Source organism: Mesoplodon mirus, assembly GCF_964341445.2.
Source record: "Mesoplodon mirus genome assembly, chromosome: 8".
Classification (NCBI taxonomy): Eukaryota; Metazoa; Chordata; class Mammalia; order Artiodactyla; family Ziphiidae; genus Mesoplodon; species Mesoplodon mirus.
Genome location: NC_138984.1, coordinates 39,616,748 through 39,632,697, shown reverse-complemented (window position 1 = coordinate 39,632,697; position 15,950 = coordinate 39,616,748). Strand labels below are relative to the sequence as shown.

The window sequence follows — 15,950 nt, the reverse complement described above, 5'->3', positions numbered from 1 at the left end:
AATGATCACAAAGCAGTTCAGTAAACAGCAATGAAGCTGACTGTTTCTAAGCTTATTCACTGATCCAGGAATCAGTGAGTTCTCGAATAGTGCCTGGCACAAAGTTGATACTTAACTAAATACTTCACGATGGCTGGGGACATAGATGGACAGATGAGTAGAAGAAATGAAGGAAGGACAAAAAGCAGGTCTGAATGAATGAATGACCATAGTCCATGAAAGACTATGTAGAATAAAATAGATATCCTAGCATGCCAAAACAATTTCTGAAACCTCTTACATTTCAAAACTCAAGAATACATATTGCCCAGGTGACCCATTCATTTTCTGCAAGCAAAAGCTCATTTGAGGAACTGTGACAGTCCTATGACAAGTATGTGCAGATGAAGCTGATCCTCCTCTCCAATGGCTAGGAAGGTCACTTACTCAGAAATAAACCTGTCTTTGTCCTTCAAATTCATTCCAGTAGGTCCCGTAATAATATAAGTGTGGGCCTCCTGCCTCCTCTGGAGTTTATTCAGATAAACCAAAGCCATCTTTACTTTCAGAAACAGGTTAAATAGTGCTCAAATCCAGGTTTGCCCATGAACTCAGGTCAATTTTCAGAGAATTTACTTTGCTTGGACTTCTGATTAGCTAAAGATAAATTTTCTCTCTGAAGATGAAAGCAAAAATTTTTTAATGTCATAAGTTTTCAAGATCAGAGGCTGAAAACATAGAAGTTTTTAACCCATGCCCCCAATCCCGATTTTTTTGTTTCACACCATCATCTCCAGAGATTCAAGCAAAACTTCATTATGCTGGGAAGTCCCCTTAGTTCTGCTGTAGCCAGACATGGGGTAAAAAAATGGATGTCTATGAGATCTAAGAGACACAGACTACACTTCTAAGCACTGATATAAACACCGCCTGAGGTTTTTACACTGAATGGATTTTGAAAGGATAGGGATGTGTGTTGGGGGAGATCCCATTCTGATGAATGAAGATAAACTTATTCTAAAGCCAAATCTGTCTGTAATTCCTATTCACTGTCTTGCACTTTAACTTACACAACTTTTCTCAGTCCTTAAAAATGCATTACTAAATATTTCCAGTTTGACAACCATACTACACAATACCCCCAATTTTGTGTGTGAAGAATTAAGGTGGAAATGCTAAATCAGAGGAGAAAAGCAAAAGCATTCCCCATTCCTAGCTTCAATATCAAGCCCATTTCTGTTAAACACTAAGACTGAGATGTAAAGAAAAAATTTTGCCATGCCAGAGATGTTTACTATCCCCTAATCAGCCAGGACATTATGAATCTCTAATTCATACTTCATGGAGAAAGAAAATCAATCATGGCAAGTGGGATACTCTGTAAATGGGTTTTTTATACATAATGTTACAAATTATAGCAGTGTGTGGTACTGACTTCTTCCCAGGTGTTCACATGAGCCCCATAATGTGAATCTGCGCACTCTATCAACAGGCAACCATTCCTAGCTGTCTTCAGCATTTTAAAGCAAACAGGAAGGTTGTTTTGCCTTTTTCCCTGAAGTTCAGTTGGCAGTACTTCTCAGCTAGACCATCCTCTTAAGCCCTGGGATCTTTTCAAAGGAGGAATTACACTGAAAGTAAACCCAGCTACTTCCCATTCCATTTTCACCAGATTCTTTTATCACTTATTTTTCTCATTACTTAGTAATGGTAGCTGGACCAATGTTGGAAAGTAAAGAGAAGTAGAAATAGCCAATAAAAACAAATCACCCATAATCTCACCTCCCAGATACAACCCTTGTTCACATTTTGGCAAATCTCCTTCCAGACCTTTTTCCTACATGCTGTATTAGCTGGGATTATGCTGTATGTATCTGCTTCCCGCTTATTGTTATATCATGAGCATTTTCCCTTAAAAACTACATTCCATGTAAGGAGAAAATCTAGCCAGAAATTGAACTATGAAAAAAAAGACAGTCCTTAGAGGACAGAAGTGGGATTCGAGAAAACTATGAAATGCTGACCTACCAGTAAGGATGGTCAAAGAAGTTATCTGGTGTCTTTAATGGCAATTCAAAATAATAGATGTTAATCTTTTAAAATGACTTTTTATATTACAGAAGTTTTACATGCTTCATGAAAGACATGCTTACATCAGATTTCCATTTAATCAAACTTACTTTATAGTTCACGGTTTAATAACTACCATTCTTAAGTACCAGTATCCACACTCTCTCTTTCTTATATTAAATCCCTTGCATATAGAAAATTAAATGCTTACACAAAGCTAAACAGCTCAGAAAAATTTTAAAGAGCTCATTTTTTTCTACATTAAAGAAAAATAAATTCTGTAAATGTAGAAGTTAACCTGTACCAACTAGTAAATCATTTATATATATAATACTATATATAAGTACTATATATAAGCATTTGTATTTATAAGTAAGTATCAATATAAATCAGATCAACTGGGAAATGGTTATCTGCAGTCAATTTCTGATTCCTAGTAAATGACCTCTATGGCAGTGTGCCCCACACTATCTCATCTACACTTGGAAAGACCAAGATCCAAATGCAAAACTTATTCTGCCGCTGGGAAAAATAATAGTGAAGTATTCTACAGGCAAATAAAATTCTTAGATTAACTGAAATCTTGAATTATTCTTTCTGCTCCTTGTAATTAATATAATATTAATTATAAATGAGATATAAGGGTATATAAAAATGTGTAAAGTATTAAAATAACCCTACATAATTTATATACCATACATTCATCAGGTACATTTTACACACACAAGTTTTTCAAATTATATGAACATTCTCTAATGAGTATTTTCCAAAACAATGTATTTTCCAGTTTGGGGTAACATGGCATACATGTATAAACCAGAGCCCAAAACTTTTACAATAAAATTCAGGAAAGACTCCATAGATTTCTGCATATTTCTGCAATGTTCAATCACAAACTTATATTTCACACTTAATTACTTACGCTCCATGAAATAGGGCCCAGGCTCAATTCTCCATACAATTTGTCCTTTTTGTGTTCCGGTTACACCCCTGTTTTTAGAATCCCAGAAGTTGGCTGGAGAATTCTCATCTGAAAAAACCAAAGAAGCACTTTTTAATCTTAATTATAACCTCTTTGTCTTTCCTTAGCTGAAAGACTAATACAAGTTCTAAAATAAATGGAAAAAAAATAAAGGGGAAATATTAATGAACACTATTGTTAATGACTTACTTCCTCCCAGCAGATTACCCTGAATTTCTACACTTGCATTTATACAGGAGAATTGGGGAGGAGGGTGGGAAGGTGGAAAGGAGATGGCATGTCCAGGCTTGGCCAGGTTGTTCACTGTTGCCAAAAGACAAAACCGCAAAGAACAAAGGGTACGACTGCTCGTCAACCAGCAATGAGATGATATATAAGAAAAGGGTTGGGTGAGCTCCCATCTATAAAATCCTTTATCAAAAGAAAAGGAAGAATAAGGCCAGACACTATAAAACTCTTAGAGGAAAACATAGGCAGAACACTCTATGACATAAATCACAGCAAGATCCTTTTTGACCCACCTCCTAGAGAAATGCAAATAAAAACAAAAATAAACAAATGGGACCTAATGAAACTTCAAAGCTTTTGCACAGCAAAGGAAACCATAAACAAGACCAAAAGACAACCCTCAGAACGGGAGAAAATATTTTCAAACAAAGCAACTGACAAAGGATTAATCTCCAAAATTTACAAGCAGCTCATGCGGCTCAATATCAAAAAAACAAACAACCCAATCCAAAAATGGGCAGAAGACCTAAATAGACATTTCTCCAAAGAAGACATACAGATTGCCAACAAACACATGAAAGAATGCTCAACATCATTAATCATTAGAGAAATGCAAATCAAAACTACAATGAGGTATCACCTCACATGGGTCAGAATGACCATCATCAAAAAATCTAGAAACAATAAATCCTGGAGAGGGTGTGGAGAAAAGGAAACCCTCTTGCGCTGTTGGTGGAATGTAAATTGATACAGCCACTATGGAGAACAGTATGGAGGTTCCTTAAAAAACTAAAAATAGAATTACCATACGACCCAGCAATCCCACTACTGGGCATATACCCTAAGAAAACCATAATTCAAAAAGAGTCATGTACCACAATGTTCATTGCAGGTCTATTTACAATAGCCAGGACATGGATGCAACCTAAGTGTCCATCGACAGATGAATGGATAAAAAGATGTGGCACATATATACAATGGAATATTACTCAGCCGTAAAAAGAAACAAAACTGAGTTATTTGTAATGAGGTAGATGGATCTAGAGTCTGTCATACAGAGTGAAGTAAGTCAGAAAGAGAAAAACAAATACCATATGCTAACACATATAGAATCTAAAAAAAAAAAAAGGTTCTGAAGAACCTAGGGGCAGGAAAGAAATAAAGATGCAGATGTAGAGAAGGGACTTGAGGACATGGGGAGGGGGAAGGGTAAGCTGGGACAAAGTGAGAGAGTGGTATGGACATATATACACTACCACATGTAAGATCGATAGCTAGTGGGAAGCAGCCACATAGCACAGGGGGATCAGCTCGGTGCTTTGCGACCACCTAGCAGGGTTGGATAGGGAGGGTGGGAGAGAGACGCAAGAGGGAGGAGATATGGGGATATATGTATATGTATGGCTGATTCACTTTGTTACAAAGCAGAAACTAACACACCATTGTAGAACAATTATACTCCAATAAAGATGTTAAATTAAAAAAAAAAAAGAAAAGGAAGAGCAAAGCTGGTAGAATATAACAGAATTAAGATGGATAAAACAAAGGGCCACTGAGCTATGAAACTGAGTCAAGACACAGCACAGGCTGGCCATGGACAGTGCTCAGGAGACACCAACTAAGTTATCAGGTTGGCTAGGACAATCGTTTACAAAAGGTCGGCAGCAATAGACCTTGAGTCAATACAAGAAAAGGAAAGAGGAAGAAGGATAGAAAGAACAGATCCAAAGAACAGCCTGAAAGTAGCATTCTCCAAGCTCTCTGACCTCATGGCACTAAGAAAATGGTAATATTTGTAGGACACACTGGAATACATGAAAGAGACACTTATAACTTAAGATTATAGTAGGGGTGCTCTGGCTGCCCCAGGCTCTGCCCACCCTGAAGGTGGAAGGGATTCTTTTTTTTTTTTTTTTTTTTTTTGCGGTACACGGGCCTCTCACTGCTGTGGCCTCTCCTGTTGCGGAGCACAGGCTCTGGATGCGCAGGCTCAGTGGCCATGGCTCACGGGCCCAGCCGCTCCGCGGCATGTGGGATCTTCCCGGACCGGGGCACGAACCCGTGTCCCTTGCATCGGCAGGCAGACTCTCAACCACTGTGCCACCAGGGAAGCCCAAGGGATTCATATTCTTTAACTTGCTCACATCACACTAGTTTGAAGTTCTGTCCTAGGGCCCTGGAATAGGAAATGAAACTAAAAACATGAAAAAGAGACCATGCAGAGTTCTATAGGTACACAAAAATGTGTGCAGAGATACTGGCTCTTAAAATCAGATGTACCTCCTTTGCTTCCCCAAATCCCTTCCCCAGGAGGGAAGATTAGGGATACACTTTAACTGAGAACTGGAATTAAGCCAAGAGGGTGAAGTAAGAGATCCACTAAAATAACAGAGGAGAGAGAAAAGGTCCCAAGCCCAAGGAAATAGTCCTGAGAAGAAAAACCTCACTTCTTATGAGCAAAAAAGGAACAGAAAGTGGGCCAGGTGAGGGGTTGGAGTATCCAGCTCCACTGGATTTCAATCCAGTGGTTGTCCTTGGGGCCCACCGGTGTCATCACATTGAGAAGTCAAAGAAGTTTGGGAGGAATTGTCCTTTCCTGCTATCTGTAATCAGCACAGTATAAGTCAAAGATTCTTTATCGTGAAAAGGCCAAGAAGCAGCCACTGTTCTTGTAAGAATGGAAAGGCATAACTGACTCAGGGCATCACCTCCCCTCATAGATAAACAACGCAAGGCGATCCACTCCATTCCATCACAAAAATAGAACCACAACACTGATATTTAGAAGGCACTCAATCACCTAAAACTGGATTTGAAAGATGTCATGTGGCTCTGCAGGGCAGACCCTGCTCACTGCCTATCCCTTGAGCCTCTTACTTGTCAACTGAACCCCAATTCCAACTGAGGTAACAATGTGCCCAGTTAAAAATAGTTGCCTCTCCAGAATCCCTTGCAGCTAAGCGTGGCATGTGGCCAGTGAGACGTAGGTAGAATTCTACTGGGTGGGACTTCTGGGAAAGCTGTTATTTTTCTGATTGATAAAAGGACAGACTCAATAATCTTTGTGTTCTCCCCACTCCCCTCTCCTTCGATGACAGCCACATACTAAGAATGGCAGAGAAAGAAGCTGGAAGCATCCATGATGATCCTTTGAGCCCTGAATGGCCTTCAGGCTTTTCGCTACCGAGGCAAAAATAAATTCCTATTTACTTAAGCTCCTGTGGTTGGGTTTCTGTTACTTGCAGCTGAACACAATTCCTAATAGACACAACTACCATCCTAAAAATCACTCAGTGACTTAGAGGCATCATGCCTGACTTGACCCAGAATTGCTGAGATTGCATCACTTCTCCAGGTTAGACAACGAAGGTAGTTTCTTCCTTTCTAAAACATACTGGGCAGAGCTGCTGGCATAGGGACAGGGACTCTCATGTTTTCACAAACAAATGTATTGTATTAGCTGTTGGTCACATGCAAGGCGCTGGACCCCGAAGGGAAGAGAACACAGGTGCAGGGAGTAGAAGGTGTCCAGCTGTTCAAAATGCTTTTTTTAAAAGACACGGCTATGCACATGGGAAATTTCCTGAAAATACTGTTGTGTCAGTTTCCTCTTGAGGCCTCAGGAAAGATGAGGCAACATCAAATCTCATTGTAAGGAGCATGCATTAGGATCACAATGATAAAAAGCAACATTAATACATTTGTACTTGTTAAAGTGTGACCTGTTAGAGGGTTTGCACTTCTGCTATTATTAAACTTTTTCTCCCCAAGTCATCAGTTAAGTCAAACTAAGTACACACTTCTGACATTATGACCCTGGGAAGATGGGGCACTAAGGAGCAGAAATAGGAGGGGGTGGGGGTAATGGGATGAGGAGATATCGTGAGAGGACTGAGCTCCACACAGAAGTGATGTCTGAGGCTTGACACAACCCCTTACATGTTCCCTAGAGGAAAATTTTGACAGAGAACTAGTGCCAGCATCTCCTGTTCCAAGAAGGGCCACTAATAACTTTTTCTTTGCCAGTTATATTCATTTCAAGGTAGAAATACTGCATTGCACGAATATCCATCCTTGGTCTCAGAAGTTGGAAATAAGGGAGGGTGAGTTATGGATGCTTCCTCCCCAGACACCTCACCAAGAAAGAGACCTAGAGTTACGGGTTCGGTTCACCCACCAGCTTGTGTGGGTTGGGATAAAACATGTATCTCTCACTTTTACTCACTTTTACTCCTATCTTTGGTTCATAGGCTATGTGGACAACTCCATTTGGTTAAATATATGATATTTAAAGAAATAAAGGCTAGCCCCTTGAAGCAAAATGTCAAAAATGTACCATGAGTATTCAGGCCCACAGGGAACTCAAATGTCCCATATATGTTGAGAAATGGGTCAGAATTAGGATGAACAGGCCCAGAGCAGAAGCTTGATGGGGATGTTCTGATTTTTTTATTTTTAAGCCCAAATGCCATAGCAAGAAACAAATCTGTAAACCTTCATGGGGAAGGTCTTATTCCCCACCAAGCATAGTGTCTGCCATTTAGAAGTTACCCAAGTTGATTAATATTCTGGTTATTCTAGATGGAAATCTTTGTGTCGTGGCACAGAGTTCAAATTATTTTGTGACGCCTCTCACAGTCTCCACCACAGCTCCACCTCCTACTGACGCGGGCCAGCAGAGCTCTGACCAGCCTTGGTGGCACCATTCTAAAGAATACCTAGAATGACTCATCCCTTGTCTTTGTTTCAAGAAGACCAATTTTAACTTGTCCTTCAGACTAAACCTTTTTTCCTTAAGTAGGTTAACACCTTCATTTAGGTTGCAGTCCGTTCTAGGCTAGCCCAAGAACATCTTTTCAGTGACAGCATTTTTAGGCTCAGGTCTATTTTTTATGGATATTTGAGGACAGAATAGTTTTTCCCAGATGGTGTAAGTTGTTTTTCTTCACCCTTATTTAACATCTGTATTAGATGACTCACTCTTTTTAAAATGCCCTCACTCCAAATAAGAAAAATAACTGAGTATAAAAACAGTACACCAAAGAAAGGCTTCTAAATTCCCTACATGTATCGTACAGACATAATTATACATCTATTTCTTCCTTTAATTGAATAAAGAGTCTGACAGATCAAAGAAATGTCATTGGTCTTTAAAGCCAATTATCAATTTTTCCATTTATACTTGGCCACTTCCCTTTCCCATTTCTCTTAAGAGCTATTCAAATCTGTCTCACTGTCCTCACATCCTCTAATTTCCACCCTCTGACTTACAGCAGGGTAACATGCACCCTATGGCATCTAGAACATGGAGGATATCAAGCCCCATTTCCCTGGTTTCTCCCTCTCCCTACTGCCATCTTTTCTGAACCCATATGTATTTCTTGCTTTCTTGCCCAGGGTTTTACCCCCCATTATGGTGGTGCCCTTGACTCAAACCCTTCCCTCAGCCACCTTCTCTCACCTTGACCTTTAGCTTCTTCCTCTCAACCGAGAAACACATCAGCTTCCATGAGGCATATTTGTCTGCTTTTGCTCTTTGACCATTGCCTTCCTTGCCCCCTTTCCCATCCACATTTTTATTTCCCTTCTTACTAACATTAAAATATCTGTTATAGTTACAATGGAGTCTGTATTCTAGGAGTGTATGTTCTAGATACTTAGGTAACTTTCTAGCTGGAATATAATTACAAAAAGAAACATTGGAGATGTTTAATTCATGTACCTAAATAGCTTTTCTAAATCTAATTTTGTTTGGCAGGGTTTATATGAAGCTTGTCCACTCGTGTCTCTTACATATTCCTTGTTCTCTTATAAATCTAGTTGGCAGTACATGTTCTGTAAATAAAAAGGCAAAGCACACACCCAAAAAGCCCTAAAATCCTTCTAATATAATTTTCTTTCCTGTTTGTGAATATTGTGGGAACACGATCAAGAAAACTTTTGAAAATCTTTACTCTTGCCTTATTTTAGCAATCCATGATACTTTCCGAAAATGATTTCATTTAGTGTTTTTTAAAATAACAGTTGACCCCTGAACAAAGGCAGCGGTTAGGCACACCGCCCCTCTCTGAAGTCAAAAATCGACATACAACTTACAGTCGGCCCTCTGCATACTGATGGGGTTCCTCCTTACCCGCAGGCAGTTTTCATATCTGCGATTCAACCAACCGTGGACCACAGAGCACTGCAGTATTTACTATTGAAAAAAATCCGTGTATAAGTGGACCTGAGCAGTTCAAACCCATGTTCTTCAAGCATCAACTGTACTCTTCTAGGGCTATTCCAATTAATTTTTTTTTAATACTGGAATTACTTCTGTTAAGTCTGCTTCTCCAAGGGAGAAACAAAGTGTTTGGACCCAGAAGTAAAGGAGTAGGGATATAAGATTACACCACACAGAACTAACTCTCTTCTATTAACTGTAGAGTATAGTAGCTCAGAGAATTTTCTCAGAAATTTGGTTAATTAGGTGAGAAATAGTCCCCTTCCCTTAATGAGAACCACATGATTTTACCTTGGGGTCTTAAACAAAACCTCTATATAAGCAGATTTACCAACATCTCCTGCACATTCAGTAGGTCACAAATCATTATTGGCTAACTTCCCCTTTAGCTAACTGATCCTCTGGGGCAATGATTGCCCAACTCCATTGCTCACAATGAATATCCTGGGGGCTCCTTCAAAAATGCTGATTTTGATTCAGTAGGTCTGAGTCAGGATGCAGGAATTTAAATTTTAGGAAGCACCCCAACCAGGTGATTCTGCTACAGGTACTACAAACACCTCACATGGAAAAAATCTGTTCCATGGTAATTTCCAGGGAAACTGAGCAATCATAGCAATGCTGTGGACCATGCACATCTTATTGACCACTGTCCCTCTCATTTGCTAGCTTGTTCCTTTCCTTCCTTCCTCCCTCCTTCCCTCCCTTCCTCCCTCCTTCCCTCCCTTCCTTCTTTCATGTGAATGGCATTTATTCACTGTCTTATGAAGGTCAGGAACATCCATTTCCTGCCATAAGGAGTTGGCAGTACAGTAGGAGAAGACTGGCATATAAGGTACAATGCAATGTTAAAAGTGCTACGATAGAGGTGTGCATACTTTATGAAGTGCTAAAGGAGAACCGAGGGGGAATGATTAGCATTCCCTGTGACTGTGTATAATGACTATGTCTCTGGATCTATCAAGTTTGAAGTGTCTTTGGGAGATGCATATGGAGATATCCTTTCAGAGGTCTACACATTTAAGCCAGTCATTAAGGTATCCCATCCATTCCTTTGCTTCGCTATTCTCTAGACACATTGTTTTGTCTCCCAAGGTTCATTTTTTGGTTCCATAAATGGTCATCAGAAGCAACAAACAAGTGGCATATTTAGAGCTGAATTCAGTGGTAAAAGTTACTGTTGTTCCCTAGGTCCCATGACATTATCATTTTCTTACTTGGAAAAGTAGGATTAATTATATTAACTTAAAATATGATTGTAAAGAGTAATTTTAAAAAATAAATGGGGCTTCCCTGGTGGCGCGGTGGTTGAGAGTCCGCCTGCCAATGCAGGGGACATGGGTTCATGCCCCGGTCCGGGAAGATACCACATGCCACGGAGCGGCTAGGCCTGTGAGCCATGGCCGCTGAGCCTGCGTGTCCGGGGCCTATGCTCCGCAACGGGAGAGGCCACAACGGTGAGAGGCCCGCGTACTGCAAAATAAATAAATAAATAAATAAATAAATAAGAATAAATAAATAAATAAATAAATTCTTTTTAAAATGCCACAAAAACCTAAAATAACGGAAGCATAAAGTCTTTTATGCTTCAAACTCTTCCTTCCTCGTAATATTTCACACACAGAGATCAGTGTGAAAATAATCTTTTAAAGATTAATTTTTTTTCTGTACATGACTTTTGGATTGCAGAAATGTCCTGTGAATAGGCATATACAGGAGACATGGCCAGACATATTAAACATATCCAAAATAATTGGGATTTGGAAATGTTTCTATGTCTATATTAATATTTCCAAAACCTCCATACAGTACTGAAGATAAAACAGAAACAAAAAAAGTATTCAAAGTCCTCACTATTCTATCAGTCAACCTAGGGGAGTTGAAAAAAGATAAGAAATTTTGTAAGAAAGATGCCATGTGACAGACTGTGACAGATGAAAAATGATGTTTACAAATGCTCTTTTGCTTTAAAGTAATTCCTCCCTACATTTTCTTGAAAAATGGCATAAACATCTAACTTGATTTTAAATTACTTTTTGGATAAAAATTGAATATACCTATGTCCTGAGATTGGATCATAAAGAGGCCTGGCTTTCTTCCAGCTACACTCAGAAATTAGATGCCTTGTCTAGGATTTGAGATTTAGAGCAATCCTAAGTTACAATTTGAATCAAAATGATCATTCTAGACCTGGGCAAAAACACCATCTTCACAGGGGCTGCCTGACTGTTAAAACTTTGCAAATTTACCTGCATGTACTAGGCAAGTTACGGAATCCCACTAGGCAAGTTATGCGAGACCAAGACTCTGACAATGGCTGAGATCTGAACTACATTGCAGGCGGGTGAGGGGGTGACCCCTTACCACTGATAGTACCAAATAGAGCACCAATCTTATTAAGTGCTATGAGAATTCACTCACAAACTTCACGAATTGGCACACTCGGCATTTGTTTTTAACCCAATGTCCCTAGATGCCCAATTCTGTACACTGACACCCTCCCTGGATGAAAAAAAACAGAGTGTGAGTATCGGATATATTTAGGGATTGCAATGATGACACCATGCTATCAAATGAGAATGCACCCACTGCCACTTGAATATTTTCTTATATTGATAGATACCAGAAAGTTTTGCTGATTATAATGTGCCAGAGATGAGAGAAAAAGACACTGGCACATTACAGGACAGAAAAAGCAACAGAGGCTGAGAAGACCCTCTGGCAAGGCGGTAAGCTCTGGCCTTGGGGATGTTTGCACTGAAGGGCATGTGCCCCGCTAAGAAGGGAGCACTGGCGGGGGGTGGGGGAGTGAGGCTCATACACTGATTCAGTGTCACTCACACCGCTGTATGAGCGAGGTGTGCTACCGTTGTCTCCTCTACAGGAGGCCTCACCAGGGGTGGTGCAGCCCAATCTGAAGAATGGTATATGTTTCAGTAGATCCAGGCTGGGTGACATAACTTAGAGCCAAGTCCTAACCACACCCCTGAGGGGTCTCCTCAACATTCAGACCTCCAGACATGCTAGGCAGAGGCAGGAGGCCCTGCTAAGCAACTTCCTGTATAAAATACCTGATCCCAAACTAGTCAATTAAACACTTAGTTGACAAGGGGGGAACCACCAACAGACCAGTGAGAAGAAACACTTGGCTTCATTTTAGCAAATACCTCTCAAGAGTTTCAGTCAGAGAGGGTTTACAGAAGAATTCACTTTAAACATAGGTAATGTTTACATGTTGAAAATGTCTTACCTCTTGTTCACTGGATCCCTGTTTCTTTCAGAGTAAAATTCAAAGTCTTTTTGGAGGTTAATAGTGCCCTACAGGATCTGGCAGCCCCCTTCCCCACCCCCCAAAAAATTAGAGCTCTGACCTCATCTTTCCCTGCCCTCTCCCCCTCCCCGCTTGCTCCATTCCAGCTGCACTGGACTCCTCGATAATGACGGGAGTTAAGAGTATGCCAGGCCAAAATATGCCACTTTGAGCTGAAAGCAATCAGCCCTCTGCTCTCCCCCCCTTTATGTCTAAAAGCAAGACATAAATTTCCACCTGTAAAGGTGTCTCCCTCTCCCATACCAGGAAGAGTAAGATGACTCTTAATCACTACTCATCAATGGAGAAGGAACCAACTTCACTCTGCGTAACAAACCTTCCTAAATAACCCTTATCTTCCATTAGTTTTCCCCATACATTTACCTTCCCACAATTTACCACCCACAGAAGCCAACCCCCCCTTCCTTTGTCTAGTTACTTCTCCACAATTTATTGTCCTTTGGTAAAGTAGCATATAAGCCCCTGAGTTTAACCACTTCTTTGGGTCTTCATTTTATATACAAGAAGGCTTCATGCAAGTAGAAATAAAATTTTTAACACCTATTAAAATTTGTATCCCCTTTTTCCTGTTAATCTGTCTTTTGTCAGTCTGATTTGCAGGGCCAGTAGCCAAACCTAACTGAATAAAGTTTTTTTCCTCCTTTACAATATCCTCAAAGTTCTGGTCAGGATTCTGCCTCAGGGTCCATCTGTCTGAATCTTCCCCCAATATATCCTTATGCATCAATCCTCTCCTTAAATTATTTTTCTTTTTTGCTTGCATATCACTGTCTCAATGAAATCTACCCTGACTGCCCAGTTTAAAACTACCCTGTCTCCAGCATTCCTGGACTATCTTACTCCACTCAATTTCTTTTCTATAACCCTAACACCATGTAACATACTATATAATCTACTTATACTTCTTGTAAATTGTCTTTCTCTCTAGAATGTAAACTCCAAGAGGTCAAGGACTTTTGTCTATTCTGTTCACTGATGTATCTCAAGTAACTAGAACAATACCTGGCACATAGTAGGTGCTCATATTTGGTTGAACAAAAGATGTTGTCATATCTTCTTTTAATTATGATGATATGGCATTAACTGAATACCTGTATTATATTGTTAAAATATACAAAGGAGGAAAATAAAATTCTCACCAAGAAATGCATAAAGCCTTTTTAAAGAGATCTCTGTCCTGTTCAAAATAGAGAAAAACAAGGACAATATTGCAAATTCCACACAAAGCTTTACTGACTAACTTAACAAGATCAATTTATTTAAACTCTCAATCTTTATAACAAGAATTTCTAATTAATTCAATCACATTGCTATGCTGAGTTGACATTCAACTTTGTTTATAGCTTATAGTCCATCACACCAATGCACAATAAGATGAACTAGCTTACTTAAGATCGCATAACCAGTTTCTGGTAAAGGCCTTTGAAACATCTTAAACAAGTTTTTTCCTGATGAAGACTTTCAGAGCATTTCTAAATTATCATTTACTTTTCCTCCAACTGAATACTGTCCTATATAGAACATAGGAAACTCAAATTCTTTGATAATACCTCAAATGAAAAAATTATTAAAAGTTTACTTATGTCAAACAATCTATTTAATTTGGCTACTCTAAAAATTTATAATAAATATCATTGTGAAAACAGAATATGCAACTGGTAATAGTTTTAGCCAATTTCATGTTAGAAATATCAGCAGGAATTCGGTGATCTTTATAAAATTTGAGGCTTAAAAATTTCCAATGTCGGGCTTCCCTGGTGGTGCAGTGGTTGAGAGTCCGCCTGCTGATGCAGGGGACACGGGTTCGTGCCCCGGTCCAGGAAGATCCCACATGCCGCGGAGCAGCTGGGCCCGTGAGCCATGGCCACTGAGCCTGCACGTCCAGAGCCTGTGCTCTGCAACGAGAGAGGCCACAACAGTGAGAGGCCCGCGTACCGCAAAAAAAAAAGAAAAAAAATTCCAATGTCTTCATGAAAAACACATTGCTGTCAGAACATAATTTTCCCCATCACAGTTTGCATGGCTATATTTCCTCCAGCAATTACACTTTAACAATGAGAATGTAAGTCTCAGCTCTTTCAAAGGGTCAAGCATGGTCAGCACATGGTAGCTTGGTAAACACCTGGGCACATGATTCTCTATTAGGCCCTATATGAATATTCTATAACAATGACACTAAAATGCTTCAATCCCCTTCCTGGTACCAAAGCTGACAGATTAGAACAAGACTTCATATTGCTAAAGAAATTTCATGAAAAAGAGTAGGTAAATGATCTTTTTCTAAAGGTCCATCATGTGGGGCAAGGTGAGGACAGTCTAACAAGAGTTAGAAGGAAGACTTTAAGGACTAAAAACAGAAAGAAAACAATTACAGAAGTAATGATGGAAATGAAAATCATTGAAAATTAATTCAACAAATATTTACTGAGCATGCCCTCTCTGCCAGTGAAAGTCCCTCTCCTTGTGGAGATTTTGGTCCAGTGGGAAAAGCGATGAATAATCAGACACAAAATAATGTATATGTCAGGTAGTGTAGTAGAGACAACGTAATGTCAGGTGGTGGTGACATGGGTTGAAGAAAGACAGCCAGGGAACGGGAGCGGGAGACAGAGTGGTGGGAGAGGACTATTTTATGTAGGTTGATGAGGGAAACATTTGAACAGGGCTTTGAATGAAGTGAGACTGCTTTCCACTGGGAGATTTGGGAAAAGGCAACAAACGAAAATGCAAGGACCCTGAAACAGGACAAGCCCACTGTGTTCCTAGGAACAACAAAGTGATGCGGAGTGAAGGATGAGGCCAAGAGTGGGAGAAGATGAGATCAGAGAGATAGGCAGGGCCAGCTTGTAGATGGTGTAGTATGGCTTTTGTTTTTAGGTACACATCATTTATTACCAGGCTGTTAGCAGGCTGTGTGATGCTAAGATCCCAGAACTTCAAGGAACAGCAGGCCTGAGTTTAAATTCCATTTTTCCCATTTACAGAACTTATGACCTTGGGCAAGTCTTTTTGTTGTTGTTGTTGTTGTTTTTGCAGTACGCGGGCCTCTAGCTGTTGTGGCCTCTCCCGTTGCGGAGCACAGGCTCCGGACGCGCAGGCCCAGCGGCCACGGCTCACGGGCCCAGCCGCTCCGCGGC

The 15,950-nt window shown here is 40.0% G+C and overlaps 1 protein-coding gene across 9 annotated transcripts in view; it reads right to left on the bottom strand.

Moving 5' to 3' along the window:
• HECW2 (HECT, C2 and WW domain containing E3 ubiquitin protein ligase 2) overlaps nt 1–15,950 on the bottom strand; it is a 415,178-nt gene that overhangs the window by 168,631 nt on the left and 230,597 nt on the right. For all 9 annotated transcript variants that reach the window (XM_082629938.1, XM_082629942.1, XM_082629944.1 and 6 more), the window contains one exon: nt 2,972–3,079. In XM_082629938.1, coding sequence (XP_082486064.1) covers nt 2,972–3,079 — 108 coding nt within the window. The remainder of the gene's footprint in view (nt 1–2,971; nt 3,080–15,950) is intronic.